This window comes from Epinephelus moara, chromosome 20 (genome assembly GCF_006386435.1).
Source record: "Epinephelus moara isolate mb chromosome 20, YSFRI_EMoa_1.0, whole genome shotgun sequence".
NCBI classification, from domain to species: Eukaryota; Metazoa; Chordata; class Actinopteri; order Perciformes; family Serranidae; genus Epinephelus; species Epinephelus moara.
The window spans coordinates 36,368,803-36,386,284 of record NC_065525.1 but is presented as its reverse complement, the minus strand read 5'-3'; the positions used below and the strand labels follow the sequence as shown (position 1 = coordinate 36,386,284).

General features: G+C 41.4%; 1 protein-coding gene across 13 annotated transcripts in view; it reads left to right on the top strand.

The window, feature by feature from the left end:
• Positions 1-2,453: 2,453 nt before the first annotated feature.
• si:ch211-272n13.3 (ankyrin repeat domain-containing protein 26) overlaps positions 2,454-17,482 on the top strand; it is a 35,745-nt gene continuing 20,716 nt past the window's right edge. For 4 of the 13 annotated variants that reach the window (XM_050073282.1, XM_050073278.1, XM_050073274.1 and 1 more), the window contains exons 1-18: positions 3,378-3,963; positions 4,800-4,914; positions 5,064-5,237; positions 6,215-6,321; positions 6,420-6,557; positions 7,225-7,385; positions 7,504-7,530; positions 7,800-7,836; positions 7,921-7,990; positions 8,070-8,121; positions 8,208-8,404; positions 10,920-11,118; positions 13,692-13,753; positions 14,060-14,159; positions 15,684-15,788; positions 16,262-16,317; positions 16,402-16,471; positions 16,566-16,610. In XM_050073282.1, the coding sequence (XP_049929239.1) occupies positions 3,764-3,963; positions 4,800-4,914; positions 5,064-5,237; positions 6,215-6,321; positions 6,420-6,557; positions 7,225-7,385; positions 7,504-7,530; positions 7,800-7,836; positions 7,921-7,990; positions 8,070-8,121; positions 8,208-8,404; positions 10,920-11,118; positions 13,692-13,753; positions 14,060-14,159; positions 15,684-15,788; positions 16,262-16,317; positions 16,402-16,471; positions 16,566-16,610 (1,915 nt within the window). In that variant the 5' untranslated portion in view covers positions 3,378-3,763. Of the gene's footprint in view, positions 2,552-2,589; positions 3,357-3,377; positions 3,964-4,799; positions 4,915-5,063; positions 5,238-6,214; positions 6,322-6,419; positions 6,558-7,224; positions 7,386-7,503; positions 7,531-7,799; positions 7,837-7,920; positions 7,991-8,069; positions 8,122-8,207; positions 8,405-10,919; positions 11,119-13,691; positions 13,754-14,059; positions 14,160-15,683; positions 15,789-16,261; positions 16,318-16,401; positions 16,472-16,565; positions 16,611-17,482 lie in introns of those variants that run through there. The other 9 variants (XM_050073279.1, XM_050073281.1, XM_050073277.1 and 6 more) reach the window with 7 other exon arrangements.

Sequence of the window (17,482 nt, the reverse complement as noted above, 5' to 3'; positions counted from 1 at the left end):
ATGTCTAGAAAGCATCAGTGGCTGCAGCTGACAGGGACAGCTAACAGCAGCAGCAAAGCTAACATCAGGACGTCATCTGCTAAAAACCTCCCGTTGTTGGATACGACATGAAACTACTCCAGTTAGCTCAATCATGTTGTAACTAAGACATCCGCTGGAAAAAAAAAAAATTTTCACGTTGACGAGACGGCGTTTTGGGTGGATTGGGTTAGTATCTCCCAACTGCGATATTTTGCCAGCAACTATACTCAACTTGTGGCCCGTGGGCCAAATCTGGCCCATGATAGGGTGCACAGTGGCCTGCAGACCATTTTCTAATTCATAGTGAAACAATAAATTAATCACACTGGAATTTTTTGTACTCTGAATGTGCATTAAAATCCCTTAAACAAAAAGTGCCAGGGGGGGATCCGGTGTCCGAGCTGAGCCCCGTAGGCTATGTCCTCAAATCCTAGAAACGCCCCTTTGTACACCTGACCTATTTGTGGCTGCTGCGACTGCATTTGCCTCGTTTATTCATTCATTTTATCTGATAAATATTTTTAATGTGTGTTAATTAAGTAGCCCCTGGCCTCCTGTTGTTTTGCAAAAGTGGTCCCCAGGCTAAGCAAGTTGAGTATCCCTGGACTAAGCTAACAACCACTGGTTGTAGCCCAGCTAAGAAAAAGATGATCCAGTCTATAGCTCTCCCTTCATACTATTTAATGTAATGGTTGTTTCATTATAAAGCCATCATTTAAAAGCCTAGAGGAGAAAAACAAAAGAGCCAGATATTTACATTTTGACACAAAAAAAAAACACTACAAGTCTGGCCTCAATTACTCCTGAAATGACCCTGGTGACATCTGACCCCAGGTCAACATATTTACAGCACCTTCTAGAAAGCAAAATCTAATGAATGTAACAGCCAAGCCATGTGACAGCCAACCATGTCTTCCCTGTGTTAAACAGAAGGGAGGATTTTGTTTTCATCAAGAAAACTTAAAATGTTTCTGCAAACTTTTAACTTGATGCTTACGTCAGCTGTTCGCAAAACAAACACCGGTATCATTTAAATTTTTCTAAAACCGTTGTGTTAGTTTTTGGTTTCCCTGAAGGAAAACACTGTGAGTATAACTTGGCTCCTGCTTGCAAAACTTAGTATTGGCAGTAAAGCCTAAATTTTATGGCACTAGAAAAATATGTTGGCCTCCCCAGTGCTTCCAAGTGTTAGACTATAACCACTCTTTTTCCCTATGGTGGCTTAGCAAAAGCAGGTATTAATCATAAAGGAGTCTACATGTGGTGAGCAATAATACTCACATTGTGTCAATTTCGACCTGTGGTCCTTTGCTGCATGTCACTCTCTCTCTCTCTTTTTCCTTTTCCTGTCTATCTGTGCTATCTAATGAAGGCAAAGTTATACGATACAAAAGGCCAAAAGGATCTTTAAAAAAGCAAGTTTTGAGGACATAGACTGATGTTGTGCTGGATTGTATTATATAAGGTATTGCACTGGGAAGATCTTACAATATGGCAGCAGACTTGACCACAATTTACATGTTGTCAAACCTATGTTACATTTTTGTATCTAACATTGCAATGGTAATATTTATTGCTGGAATATTGCAGTTGATTTCTGTGTTCCTGATATGGCATCTGCTTACTGAACATCTTATTGCACCTGGAATCCTAACTTCCTCTGTGTATATAGAAATATCATGCCTTTTGTTGCTTACATGTGATACTTAAGTATGCAAAATGTGACTCTACTATGCTAGGGTCTAAATGAGGATGGATCTTTTTTTTGGATCACATAATCAGCACTGTCACGACAATTAGTGTTACAGCTGCATGTGATTTAATCAAAAACATGGAAAGTGATATCTCTAATTGGTGTCTATCTTTTATGCTGCAGGTGTGAGTCCTCCTCGGATTCACAAAGAGTTTTTTTTGAGTTTCTTGCTATTATTTCCAAGTAATTACCAGCCCTCTTGTACTCCATCCCTACTCCTCGAATTAAATGGGAAAAGAGAGTGGGTGAAGGGCTTACCGAAAACAAAACAAAACAAAACAGGTTTGATCTCTGCCACAACCAATCTTAAAGCCCCTGCCTGCTGCTTACTGTATGCTTGTTGCATTGAATCAGCACATTGCCCGGATTCCTATTTTTAACAATTAAAACCTGTTTTACATACCTAAATCTAAAAAAAATCCAATTACCTACTAGATTGTAGTGTCCTCTTTTTGAGTCACTATTTTAACATGTAGGGAAAGGGGTTGTTTTGCATCTGCAGGTTCTATTAACGCGATTTCAAGACAAAGGTCACCATCAAGTGGTAAACATCAGCCATTACACAACAAGCCTGCTTCTCTTCCATACAACCCTCAGTGACTTGTAAACCAACCTTTTACACAGACTGAAGCCGCCCATTGGTCAGAGAAAGCATTCGTTGCTGCGAACTCATTTCTGATTGGTTGTTTAAAAACTCAGCAGCCAGCATGTTTTTCTGAGCGTACGTTCGTTAGCTTTAGCTCTCTGTGATAGCGGTCTGACTCCGACAATCAACAGGTTAGTGTTTGAATTGAAATGCTGTGAGTTAGTAAGCATTAATTACACACGTTTGCGTGAATTAGAGTTTTGTGCCCGCACGCAGCTCCTTTGTATTTATCTATCTCAAGTTATGGCTCTTAGTAACTCAGCAACCACCTCGGCTTTGATTTTTAGCGTTTGCTACTTAGCATTGCGTTAGCAGGGTTAAGTTTGTTTCACCTTAGTTAGCATTAGCTACCGACTCCTGCTCGCTTGTGGGAAGAACACCACAAGTGTCTATTAACCGAACCGAGTCTTGCAAACTACAGTGAGCTGTCGCGACGGTCCCCGCTGTGCTCGCCTCTGCTACAAATCCGGTTTAAATGTGGCGGTTTGCTGTATTTGTAAAGTGACGACGTGGGAGGCGCAGCACGGAGCCAACTGAAGCTAGGTTGCTAGGCAACAAATAATCCAGAATATCAGAATAGTTTTTACATTGGCAAAAACTTTATCTTTTTCTTTTGTTTCTCCAGTAGTAGATTTAGCAGTGTTTATTGCATAACAGCACCAATAAAACTTGAGTTTTTGGTTTTCGAAAAGGCACCAAAGTGAATAACCTTTGGCAGCTAACGTGACGTTAGCATACCATTTGTGCAGTTAGTTACCATGGTAACAAGCCACAAGGTATAACGCTAACTACGGTGTTACAAACAACCCAGAGTAACGTTAACGTTATCCAATTCGGACATTCTCGGTTCCATGCATCTTAATCGCATTACAATCGTAATGATGAAACGCTAACATGCTTTGATGCTAATTAACGTAGAGGACGTCCCGGTGAACGGTATGGTCAAAACAAATGAGGCTGCATGTAGCTTAGTTAGCCTCCACTGAATCGCTGCTATTAGCATGACAGTTGTGTTATGTGTTTTTACCGTCGCCTAACGTTACATAGAAGTTATTACATAGTAAACGCTATGTTTATTATCTCCCTTCATATGCAGCTGATCACTATGCCGTGTATGTGTTGACTAGCTCACTGTATATCACCGTGTGAGGAACAGTATTTGTGGCACTTAATTTGTGTCTTTATATGAAGAAACACCGCAGTGCTCTCAGCACAGTTTTATAGGCTAATCCGCTTTGTACGTCTTATCTGTAGGGATGGGAGAGCCGCCTGTGGTGATCCTCCAGCGCCTGATGAGTGGCAGGTAGTGACGGTGCAAAAGCAATGCTGTGCTGCCTGGTACAATGAAGAAGATATTCAGCTTTACTAAGAAAAAGAAACACCCGTCCGGCACTCCTGACAATGGGAGTGTGCTCTCTGTTGGCTACGATTTGAAAGAGAAGGACCTCGGAAAGGTTCACAAGGCTGCCTCAGTGGGTGATTTGGCCAAGTTGAAGCAGCTTGCTAAAAAGAATGATATCAATCAGCTTGATAAGGAGAACAGGTAAGTGTGAGGAAAGCACTTGTTGTCACATACTTGGAAGTGTTTTTGCTGACTGCAATGTACCTTGGTAATGCAGTCTAGGTGAATGGCTAAATAAAATGTCATGACCTCTATCTGTGTTATACTCTTGTCTATATCTCCTGAGCACATATTTATGGAGCCTTTTCCACTTTTTCTTTAGTACATAGTAGAGTCTGTCCTCCATTGACCCTTGACTAATTGTTAAAGGATATAGTTTGGGGATCGCTTTGACACATTAGTTGAATTAAATAAAAATCTGCCAGACTGTCTCCTCAAAAATTAATGCAGCCATACAGATGGATCTCTGCCTTGTTCTTTGGAAATAACAAATCACTTTTTAAATAATTGTATTGCAAGGGCATGTGGCAGCTCTATGGTATATTGTTAAGTATATTATGATTTTTTTTTCCATAGTAAAGTTGGATTGTGGTTAAATACTGCTTAGTATTTTTTACTGTCTGCAACAAACTGCCAGCTGTTTTAAGCACCAAGTAAAATGTGCATGACACCCCATTGTTTCTTTTCTACTTATGTTTCAAGGTAGGATCAAGTTGCCATTTACAATTAGTGTTTGTCAGAAGTAAGTGAGTGGTGCACGTATAGCACTTGAGGCAATTTACAAAATTGCTTGAGATATATCATTGATCTATAGTATGTCTTGCTCTTTTGTGAAGTAATGGAACTTATAAGACAAGAAGTAATGTGGATGGAAGAGTGGAGAATGGAGGCCTAAGTTTTAAATAGCTGCAAAACCCTTGTAAAGATCTGTGGAAATGTTCTAGTAAGAACAAGAACTCTCTCCTTTGCTGTTACAGAACTGCACTTCACATTGCCTGCGCCAGTGGACATGCTGAGGTGGTGCAGTTCCTCGTTGAGAGCAAAGCCAAGCTTAACCTATGCGACAATCAAAATAGATCCGCCTTAATGAAGGTAATCCTGGATGATGAGACTCCACCACAGAGTGATTCTTCATATAAAGTTATATACGTTGTAATGATCATAGCTGGCTACTCTCCTCACACATTGTTTCAAGCCTTATTCAGGCCTCTGCATTCATGTCGATCTTTCTACTGTATCAGGCAGTGCAGGGCCAGCATGAGCGCTGTGTGAACATACTGCTGGAGAATCATGCCGAGCCGAGCCTGGTGGACATCAATGGCAATACAGCCCTACATTTAGCAGCAAACATTCCATCCATTTCCACTGCTGTCCTGCTGCTGGAGCATGAGGCTGACATCAATGCACAAAATAAGGTGATTCTGTCTGTCTGTCTGCCACAGTACAATTCGTTAGCCTTAGGCCAAACATCAGGATGATCTTCAAATTCAGACCTAGTATCATTTTACCATACATGTAATTGAATTGTGATAGGCTCCAGCGAAGATGAAAAGGGTTGGACAATATCTGACATGTCCCTCTATAGAGCTGAAAAGATTAATTGATTAATCAATTGGTCAATTTACATAAAATTAATTGGCAACTATTTTGATAATTGAGTAATCATTTTTAGTAATTTTTTAACCAAAAAGACCAAACATTTCCTGGTTGAATGCTTCTTAAATGTGACAATTTGGTGCTTTGTCATACATCTTCGTAATAAACTGAATAGCTTTGAATTTTTCGATTGCTGGGTGGATAAAACATACTATTTGAAGATGTCACCTTGGACTCTGGGAAATTACAAAGGGCATTTTTCACTATTTTCTGTTAGTTGCAGCCCTAACCCTTCAATTGTCTTGATAAAAAGGTATTAACAGTCATCACAGCTCATTACTGTTTATCACAATAGCAGTCTTTATTGCAGTATCCAATGATGGCCAATAGCGGAGGACCTCTTAGTGTCAGTTGATTTTACAAAATAAATGGTATTGCTCCCAACAACAGGCATGGCAGGGCATGTCAAAATAGACCAGAGCCATCATGAATATTTTAAGGGTACACGCTTGTACTTTTTTTTCTATTATGAGCCAAAGTAATTGCAGGGAGAAAGATGTTTTGTGCTTATTATATGTCTGGATATACAGTATTGTAATGGCATCAGTGACATGTGTCTGCAGGCTACAGTAAAAATCTTGTAAAGGAAGAAGTATAAAAAAATATATTAAAAACTAAAGTAGCAAAATGCTTCTGCTACCTATGATGCTTGAGATACAGTGTCTTATAATTATTTCTGTTCTGATGACACCTGTCATCCATTGAATAAGGTTGCTGAATGTGACTTCATTTATAGGAGGGATTCACACCCTTGACGGTGGCAGTCCGCGAGGACCACATCGAGATGGCTGAGTTTCTCCTCAAGGAGGGTGCTGGTGTAAATTTTATGGACCAAAGCCAAAGGTCAGCACTAAAAAAATGTGATACACTTCCAATAATCTTAATGTCGCTGATATTATTCTTCACAGTTGCTCATGTTGCTGTCATTGATTTACCTGCAGGTCCCCATTAATGATAGCTGCTGGTAATGGACAAATTGGTATGTTGCGGCTGCTCCTGCGGTTTGACGCAGATATCGCACTAAAGGATACCAAAGGATGGTCGGCTGATGACTACGCAGTGATGAATGGGCATCATCCGTAAGCTGTGCTCCTTTTCTTTGCGCCTACTGTATGTTCCAACTGTGGCATGTTCTCTGTGGGGGTGTAACGGTACAAATTCAATAGAAAAATATAAAATTCATGATTCAGTATGTACCTTGGTTATGGGGTCACAGTTTGGTACATGTTCGGTACAGCAAGGTAAACCCCCAAAAATGCCAGTGCTAATTGGCTGTAACTCTTACTGTAAGATTAAATGGACTTTAATGCTGGCAAATTGTCATGAAGAAAAAAAATGTCAGTATGTAATGTAAAAGTAATGCTCCATCATAAGACTGACACAATGGACTGACTAAATTCAACATAAAATGGCACATTGTAGCTGAGCTCAAGCACTTTGAACATTTGCTTAAATTTGGTATTCTCTATGATACAAGTTTAAGGAAGCCTGTTTGGGTTACAGGGCGTACTGAGCGCATGTTGCACAGTGAACCAAATGTCTGGTTTCTAATGGTTCAGGCTGAATACACATACCGTTACACCCCTAGTGCTCTGTAATGTATGTATTTGCTGTGTGTGAGTGAAACACAGAACTGAAACAAACAACCAAAGTCCACAAATGGATCATTTCTTTTGATAATTCATTGGTTAGTCTTGTTAAGGCTTATGACATTATGACATTTCCACTGTCTCAACTCTCTTGTAGTTGTTCCCTCCTGATCATTGAGCACAGTACCCAGAGGAATGATGGACCCTCACTATCACATCAAGGTCCGAGCAAAAAGAATAAAAAAACACTGTTGGGCAGTCCTTCCCAAGATGTTGAAGCAGGCTTCTCCTTGGGAGGACCAGCCACTGACAAAGATGGTAAGATTTGTTTTCTTTACATAGCACAGTGAATGAAAGTGGTAGTTATTGTGACTATTCATTATTGACTTTGATTATTTGGTTTATTCCTCATGCATAACCTCTTGACTGGATCTAGAGCATGGAGCAAATGAAGCAGGGGGAGGTATTACTTTGCTTAGATGAGCTTTTTGAGTGAATTTAGTTAAAAGCCACCAGTTTCGTGCCAGTAAAGGTCATTAACAGTTACTAAGGATAGATAATTAACCTTTTCCTGTTTTCAGGAAAGGCCCTTTCAGGCTGCTTAGATTGTAGTACTTTGAGCATCATACTTTCATCTGCATTTTAAGATTTAGATGCCCTCAAGATATGACATGTGCCTTTCAAAACCTGATTCATTTGAGACTGAAAATAAATTCCTCTGCTTTGTTGCAGATTTTGAAGACAATTCTCAGTCCGAGTCATTAAGTCGGTGAGCACAATATTTTTTCTTGTGATCTGCAACTAACAATTACAATTGGCTTCTCAGCTCTAACCATTCTTCTTGCCCCCTTAGTGTTTCAAAAAGTGCTGCAGATGAATGGCCTTCATCAGAAGATGATGATGAATCAGCTTTAATCGAAAAGGTTGGTGCTGCTATTTTTCTTGTAAAGTGTGTTTTCCCTACGTTTTGTTCTGGCCTTCATTTGAAATGCTGTCTTTCAGAAACCACAGAAGGTAAACCTCAGGAAAATGATTGCATCTAAAAGAGGAGAAGGTACTAAGAATCTTTTAACCTTATTCACTTGTTGGTGTCCCTCCGTAGTTTGTGGTAGTAATCTTTTATCCCTCCTTACCCTGTAGCTTCTGCACTGCCTGACAGATCGTTGAGCGGTACAGAATCAGAGCCAGAGAGTGATAATAGAGTCCAGAGAATCCCATCCCTTCCAAAGGCTTTACCATCCAGCAAAGCTCCACAGCTCCCAGTAGATCCCTCTCCTGTTTCCTTCCTTTTCAAAGCACCCCAGATGGCCTCTTCTCCTCTTCCGAGCTACAGAAAGGTATATTTGTGCTGAATCTTTGCCTCTTGCATTTCTGTGACATCTGTCTCTCCTTTTATTTTTTCCCACAAATGCTTATAACAAGCAGACGAGCAGGATAAAAGCAAACAGCCCTCAAGTAGTAAAGCAAGATCAGACTCTCCAGAGGGAAGCCCAGAAGGTGAGGACTCTGAGGAGGAAGAAGAGGAAGAAGAAGAAGAGGAGGAGGACGACGATGATGACGATGATGAAGATGAGGATGATGACGAAGAAGAGGAGGAAGAGGAAGATGATGATGATGAAGATGATGATGAGGAAAGTGAAGAGGATGATGGAGAAGAGGAGGAAGAAGAGAATGAATGTGAGGAGGAGGAGGACAGTGACAAGTGTGTGGCTTCTGTCCAAGCCAACACTACTGAATTTGAAGATACGCAAAAACCCTCTGTTACAGGTGCCCTTAAGATCATTGACAGTGCTGATGCTCAAAACAAACCTGGTACTGACATCTCTCACAACAGTGAAACTAGTCCTGGTGTTGCAGGTGAGACTGTAGATGCCTCAGAGAAAGATGCCAAAACAGAGACTCAAAAAAATGAAGCCCCACCTGGAACAGCAGGTTATGCACTGCCAGCAACATTGGATTTAGAGGAGGATTGTGTCGTGTCAGCCATTAGGGTAGAGTCTAAATTCTCTGATGAAGATGACAGTCTTGGGAAGGAATGCAATCTGGAATCGCCAGCATGCCCCACACCATCCAGACGCCCCACAGAAACCCTTTCACCAACAGGGGTTCAGGAGGAAGAGTTTGAAGAGATGGAAAAGGATGATGATGACTCTTGGAGCAATAACCAAAACAGTGGCGATGAAGAGGATAATCAAAGAGGAGGATTTGGTCGCAGCACCGTACTCACCAATCGAAAAAATGTGCCAGAGGATGGTGTTGAAAATACAGACGGTTCCTCCACTGCTGAAGATACTGCTGGATCAAATAAAGACGCTCTCAAAGAGGGGAAACGCAGATCCTCATGGGGCTCCTCATTAGAGGACAGTGATGCTGACCTACCAAAAGAAGAAGAGGTAAACGATGGGATGCTCGATCAGGAAGATGACGTTCAAGCATCAGATTTACAACCAGAAGCAGAAGCAACACTGCACTCGGAATGCTCACAACCTCAACCAAATGAAGACCACCGGGACACCTCATGGGATTCCTCATCAGCAGTTGTACCATCTCCAAAATGTGTCTCACCTCAGCAAGTGATAGATGAACCTGTGCCCTCTTTGGGATTACGTTCAACAAGCACTCCTCAGGCCAAAAACAGACCATCAGAAGCAACAGTGGATGAATCAGAGTGGGATTCTTGTTCTGAAAAGAATGACCAAAATGATGATGGCTCCCTAACTAAAGCTGACGTACAATCACCAGTTTCTGAAACACATATTGTAACAGCAAAGGACACTGGAGAGCAGCAGTGTTTTGGTGGCTCTGGGGAAGAAGATAAAGAAAGTACTGAGAAAGAGTCAAATGACCCCTCTCCTGCTGTGTCATCAGTACACGAGGAAGAAAAAACAACCAGAAGCCAAATACTAGATAACGATGATGTTGAATCAATTGGCAAGTCATCACAAATTGAAGGAAAATTAGACTCAGAGAATGAGAAAGGTGATGATAGCAGTTGGGACGATGAAGACGAAAGTGATCAGTCAGAAAAGCAGAAGGCAATGGTGACAAAAGATGATGAAGTTGAGGCTTGTGGTAATGTCTTGAAGGCATATGATTCTACCCCGACCAAGTCGAGACCCGCAAGTGCAATAGACAAGAAGTTACAGGAAGACGAAGACGATGAAAAGGCTCCTCAGTCTGTTATTGATGGAGAGGATGAGTCTCCAGAAGATAATGAGTTGGAGGAGGAAAAGCTGGCGGGTGTTAAGAAAGACGGCCAAGACAATGAGACTAGTGAGGACTCTGACAGCCAGGATGAAAAGCTGCAGTACGATTTCACCAGCGCCACAGTCAAAGTGTCTGATGATGACGATGAAGATGAGGCTAGACTAACTGCATATGTTCCACTTGAAAATAGAAGTGCCATCGTCCCCCAGACAGATGACCTCAATGAAGAACCAATAAGGGAAAAGATTCCCATCGCTGGTCAACACCGAGATTCAGACACAAACACATTGTCTGATGAAGCGTTACCTCAGACTGACATCGATGATGTTGATCTAGACTCACCTGATGAGGCCCAGAGCATAGGCATGAGAGGTCAAGAGCTCAGAAATATTGAGGAGCCTGTTGTTCAGGTAAAACAGGAACACAACTGGTAGTTTTTAGCTGTAGTATAGCAGTTTCTGAAATGTAGTGCAGTCTCTTCAAGCACCTCAAACACTTTCATCACACTCATTTTTTCCACAATTTTTTCAAACTGTTCCCAGTTTGCTGTTCCTTTCACATGAGAGGCCTTTTGAGGACACAGGCACTAGTAGAAGTACATTTAAAAGAACATGAATATGAGTATACAACTATTTTTAAACACAGAAAGAAGATTCCACTGGGGATGAGGATGATAATGACCAAGACGAGGAGGGAGATGATGATGATGAGGAGGAGGAGGAGGAAGAGGAAGAGGAGAAAGAAAATGTCTCAGATGAAAATGATCTACCCGAAGAGAGTCGAGAGCCCCTTGACGCCACTTCAGCTGCTCCTGAGACAGAAGTCTCTAAAGATAAGAAAAGAGGTATGAAATTCAATTATTATCGATGTTCTGAACAACTGCATGTGCTTCACAGAAATGTACACCACAACCTCAACGTATACTATCTGTATTTAGTTTACATCAAATTTCCTGGACTGTAAGTTACTGGCTTTGTTAACATTATACACAATTTGCCTTTGTATTTGTCCATATATTTATCTTCAATTTGTATTTTGTATTGTCCATAGTTATCAGTATTATAGCACTGTTTTTACTCTTTAATTTAATCACCTTTCATTTCCAATACCTGCCCTGTTTACTATTTACAATTGTCACAGCTCTCTGTAGTAGTTGTGGTGGTCAAGCGATAACTTTACTGCTTTGTTTACTTTTATTTCTTAAGTTTCTATTCTTTGATCGTGTGTGAATTAATTCGTATTAATTAGTATCCATCTATCTAATCTTACTATATAATGACGAAAACTCTATGTGTGTGTTCCACGTTTTTTTCCTCACTGACTTGGTCAATCCATGTGAAATTTGGCACAGTGGTAGAGGGTCATGGGAGGATGCGAATGAAGCAATATTACATCAATTGGCCAAAGGGGGGCGCTATAGCAACCGATTGAAATTGTGAACTTTGAATGGGCATATCTCATGCCCTATATGTCGTAGAGACATGAAACTTTGCACAGAGATGCCTCTCCTCATGAGGAACACATTTGCCTCAAGGACCCATAACTTCCGGTTATATAGATTTTCTGCCATTTTGAATTTTTTGAAAAACATTTAAAATCGATCTCTACCTAGGAAGTTTGACCGATCTGCATGAAACTGGGTGAACATAATCTAGGGACCAATATCTAAAGTTCCCTCTTGGCAAAAGTTGGAAAACTTACTAAAACTGAGCTTCTATAAGGCAATGAATATTGCGGAGGGCTCATCTCAAGGGTTTCACCGATCACCACGCAACTTTGTAGGCATATGACCACACATAATCTGAGGGTCCATTATTGACCCCATCAAACAAAATGGGGGCGCTAGAGAGCTCATTTCTTATCTAGGCCTAACAGCCATATTGATTTTTACTAAACTTGGTAGATATGTAGAACAGGACGCTTCAAGGTGACTGGAGAAATTTAACTCTAATTGGCAACTGGGTGGCGCTATAACAACAGAAAAATGCTTAAAAATGGCTAAAATGTGACCGATCGCTGTGGCTCCCCCTGTGGCCAAATGTTGTTGTTGTTTTTTTCTTCTAATTTTTGGTATGACTAAGTCATGGTATGGTATGCTGTACTCAATGGGTATGGACTAGTCTATCTATTAATCACAGTTCTGTGACTATGGCTACCTTGAACAACTTAAGCCTAGCATACACTGTACGATTTTTGACCGGATTTGACCCGATTTTTGAGACGCACGACCTGCCGACGCTCGGATTTCCGCTTCGTTGTGCGTCTTTTGCCGTGCAGTGTACAGGGGGGGGGGGGCGAGGGCCGATCATCTGTTCCAGAACCACGGTCGGACGGTCGGATGAATTTCTGACATGTCAGAAATTTTGGTCGGCCGGCACAGACATTCGCACAGTTGAAGCAGAGCCATGAGCCGATTCGCCAACGTCTGTTCATTTATCCTTCACTGCGCCTGCGCGAAGACATAGATCACCATGGCGACGCGTTGGTGGACTGTAAATATGGAGGCCAGGTTGGTTGAGCTGTGGCAACAGTATGAGTGCCTGTTCGACGTTTCTTCTTCCACCTACCATGACCGCTATCAACGAGAGAAACGCTGGCAGGAGATAGCCAATATTCTTCAGCTGCCTGGTAAGTTTTTTCTGCTCTCATTTTCAAGCAAGCGCAACAAACATACAAGCTAGCGCGCTAGACGAGGTACAACACACACACACACACACACACACACAGACAGAGGGTGCACCCGGCTGTAGCCGGCTTACCTCCAACTCTCGTTGTAAAATGGACAAACCATACTGTCCATGTCTCTCAAGCCATCTGCGAGTCCCTATGCGCCGACGCCTCTTCTTTTTGGACGTTTCAGCACACAGTATAGCGCAAATCATCAAAGCAAACCGCTTGTCCTGCTTCGTTGACAACAACGGCACTTCCAGATCAAATCAGAGCTTTCAAATGTATCTTTATTGACAGCTGTCAACGGGCAGGACAGTCAGCAGGGGCCGACGAGCCGTTTTCACCCGTACAGTGTGAGCTCTCTGATCGTGCTTGATGATCGGAACGTACAGTGTGAGCACATAAATCGTGAGCTTTGGCCGCACATCGCAGACGATTCACTCGTACAGTGTGAGCTGGTATTAACAACAAGATTTTAAAAATCGTACAGTGTATGCTGGGCTTTACTGACAACACACATGCCACTTTGCTTCTTGATGTTGTTTGATTTAATAATGGTCAAAAATTCCTTTTTAGTAACTGTAGTAACTATTAGTGGAATGTTTCATGCAGTAGGAAAAAGTAGGGAGGCATAAAGAATTGTTTTGAATTGAATCAAAGCAACACAAATGTAAAATCAAATTGTTTTGCAACTACCATTGCTTTTCAGTTATATCATTGTAATGAACCTACATCTTGTTGAAATAGATTTCCTTTCTGAGCTGGGTCTGGAGAAAGGAGAGGAAGAGCAGGATTCTTGGGACTCTGAGGTACAGTAAAGACACATTTTGGATACCTTGTGTTTCCCACAGAATTAGATTCTATTTGTATTTGTGTCTGGGGTGGATTGTCTAGGACTGTTTCCATCAGTTCAGTGTTTGCCCGGTTAGCACGAGCTAACACAGCAGCAGTAGCTAACATCTGACACTGTTAAACAGTCCCAACAAACTCACACTGAAATGACTTGACTGAAAGTTAAGAAAAATAAAAAATCAATATGTGGCATATGTGTCAGTGTTGATACCTGGCAGGCTGTTTGCCACACAGATTCTTACATAATGATTTTTCTCATTCAGTCCCACTCTGAAAACCCCAACATGCCGCATGAGGAAAAACAAAGCTTGCATACTCAGGATCAAGAAGACCAGTCCACTGTAAAAGAAGAGACTAAAGACAGTAGGTCAACTTTACTTATTTCTGTGGTTTGTTTTCAAAGCGATCAAATCATTCCAGGCACCATTTCATGCTGCAGAAACAGTGTGACCTTATTTAATCATGATCATAGAGAAATGTGCTTTACTGTGTGAGGGCATGCACCAATTCCGTTTGTGAGCAATGGTTCAAGCTTTCTGTTTTTAGTGAAAATATGATGTAGAATGTGCAGTTCAATATAATTTACATCAATTAAAACATCCTTTTCAACAGTAGGCTATTTCACAGTGTTAAAAGTAAACACTCCAAATGTGTCCCAATTCAATTCCTGTTGCAGTCAAGGAAACTATAAAAAGGAAAGGACATGACGTCAGTGACGGCATTTAAGTTTTGTACTCGCTCAATGGAGCAGGTCTGGCAAATCATATTATAACTCATCTTTGTTGTTTCATCCTTAACTAAAATATCCTTCAAACAAAAAATGAAAGACACATTAAACGATGTTGACTGATGTTTGTTTATCTGAATGGGTGTGTTCAGTTTTGCACATAACTCAACTCAAGCCCCTGTTTGCTCCAAGCTACATCATGATACATGACCAAACAGGGCAGGTCTGACCTGTTACCACTGACCAGACTGCAATCGTAATCAGTTCAGTGTATGAATGGCTCTGATTAGAATTCTGGCTGGACTCAAGAGTTTGGTAAATATCCGCGAGGAATGTCCGCAGTCATTCGGGCTTCCATAGTCGAGCGCACTTCAGCGTTGTAGTTTCCTGTAAAAATGTCCGTGAAAAATCCCCGCGATGTGAAAAATACATGCCAAGCAGTCACTGGTGCGTGGAGCGGAGTCCGCGCGGTCGTAAAATCTGAGCTTTGCGCGCACAGGCCTTGCGGACGTCCGCTTTGAGTCCGCGCGGACCTCCGCAGAGTCCGTTCCGCGTATGTTCCGCCCGAGTATGTTTGGGCCTTTAACCATATGCCACAGTGCCTTGCAATTTGCCTCACTCATTTACGTTCATACTAACGTTAGTCATCCAGCCATAGCCTATATTATTAGCCAGCACACACAAAGATGAGGATTGAGAAGCTGTGACATTTGCTGTCACTCACCAACACTGCAACTCTCTGTCTATTTCTTCTTCTTGGACCCAACAGGGGCCTGGGTTGAGCTATATGCAGCTGACAGACAGAGCCATGATCTGTTTGGAGACCAATAACAAGAAAAATGAATGCGCACATTTAGATAAAAAACATCAGTCAACATCATGTAATGTATGTTTTTGAAATTTGTTTTTTAGTCAAAGGTGAAAAAATTGAAGATATAATGGTTGAAAGTGTGATTTGCCATGGCCGCCCCATTGACTCCAGTAGAACTGGCACCAAAGTCTGGCTCCAGTGCACAACTCAAACGCTGTCACTGACATCATGTCCTTTTCTTCTTTTATGTTACGTGAATGACATCAGCTGACAGCAAGTAAACGTGGACCCAAGATGTCTAGCAATGCAATTCCAGTGAAACTGTCTATATGTGACATTTCTTTTGTAGACTTGTTGTATATTCCCTCTTTTTTAAGAGGGGAAGGAAGCAATAGGATGGCAGTCGTAAAGCTTCGGGGGAGTGTAGGCAGGCCAAGAGGCAGCCAGGGAGAGGGTATGAATGTCTTGGCTCATAGGTCTGAGGAACAGCATGTTAATCATACCAGAGGCCCTGACCATCACCTTATGATCACCATAAGAGAATGCATGCAGCATACACTACTACACCCTGCCTGCTACCCTTGAATCTCACTTCCCTAAATTTGGGGCCCACAAGTTCTTCTTAGCTTGCTTGGTTTCAGCAGGTTTTGGCTTAAATGACATTAATAAGTGAGTGCAGCACTTGTGACTTGTGTCCCCATAAAACCCGAATGAGGAATAGTTATGCGCATCTGATGCCTAACCATGTATCTTCATGCCAATTAACCATGAGTTCATTTGCATGGGAATGCTTCCTACAATGTTCTGGCAAACTCATCCAGCTTCATCAGAATATTGTTTTTTTGTTTGTTTGTTTGTTTGTTTTTTTACAGAAGAAGTTCATTGTGTTGTCTCAAACCTCACATGTCTTATCTCTTGTGTCTGTAGCTGGAAACAATAATGAAGGCGAACATGTTGATAAAGATGATACTATACAGAAAGAGGTAGGTTCAGCAACTACGTGCGGTGAAGGTTAAAAGGATTATGATCTGTTGGGATCAAACAGCAATGTTTTTCCTCTCTACTAGACTGAAAAGGCAAAGTGGGAACCACTTCGTGTTTTGAGCAAACTTGAAGGAGATAACGAACGAAAGACAGGTAAATAAAATAATCTGGAGCACCCTGTAGGTCTAAGAATTTGTTTATTTTATACTGTTTGTTCTGAACATGGTACTTTGTTTCTCTTTGACAGATTTAATGGAAGAGCTTGGTCTGGGTGATGTTGATGACCTTGAAGGTAAGATGAAATATTGAATTCTCCAATTTGATTTAATATTTCTCAGATTTGTATATGTGACTGAAGGCAGTGGATCATCCAAAGCCCTGATCAGACAGAGCATGTTTTAGCAACAGGGACAGCTTTTTGTACTAGTTTTCGACGAGAGTGAAGAGTTTTGCTCGCGGTTTTTGTGTTGCCGAGTTTTTTGCATTTTTCTGTCCTATATGCCTCAAGTTAAAAAAAACAACTCAGAGTGGAAAAAACATCTGATGTCACTGGCATGTCCTCCCATTGTCCAGTCAGATTTGGTCAAAGGTGGGCCTTCTGTTGTGGTGATGACAACAGGTGGTAGTGTAAAATCTTGACACAATTTGTAGCCTCAACTTCTCTTTAATGTTTTAACAACTGTACTTAGGCCTAACAGTTGACTGCATATTGTCAAACTGTCCCCAACTCATCCTAAAATAAGCCTTGACCCAACCATCATCCAGTCGAAGCTTCTGGACAAGCTGGTGGTACTCTCTGTGATTTATCTTCTTCCTGAGGGTCTCATGTACCCACACTGATCTCCATTTCCCTGTGTCCATTCCCCAAGTGCCCTCCGCATATCCATGTTTTATGCAGATTTTAAGGTACAGATTTGAGTGGTTAAGCTAGGGATGGGCAATCTGGAAATCCATCGGTAAAAAAAAAAAAAAAAAACTTTTTTTTTTTTCTTCCTTTACCTCTGGAGGCACAGCCCGTAGAAAACCAGCAGAGTTTAGCTATATATCACATTTTTCACGTCACTATATCACCGTGTAGACTAATCTGATGTTTGTTAAGTCTATAAACACAATGACTGAACAAACGTTACTATTTCTGTGTGCACATTTTGTAAATAATAACAA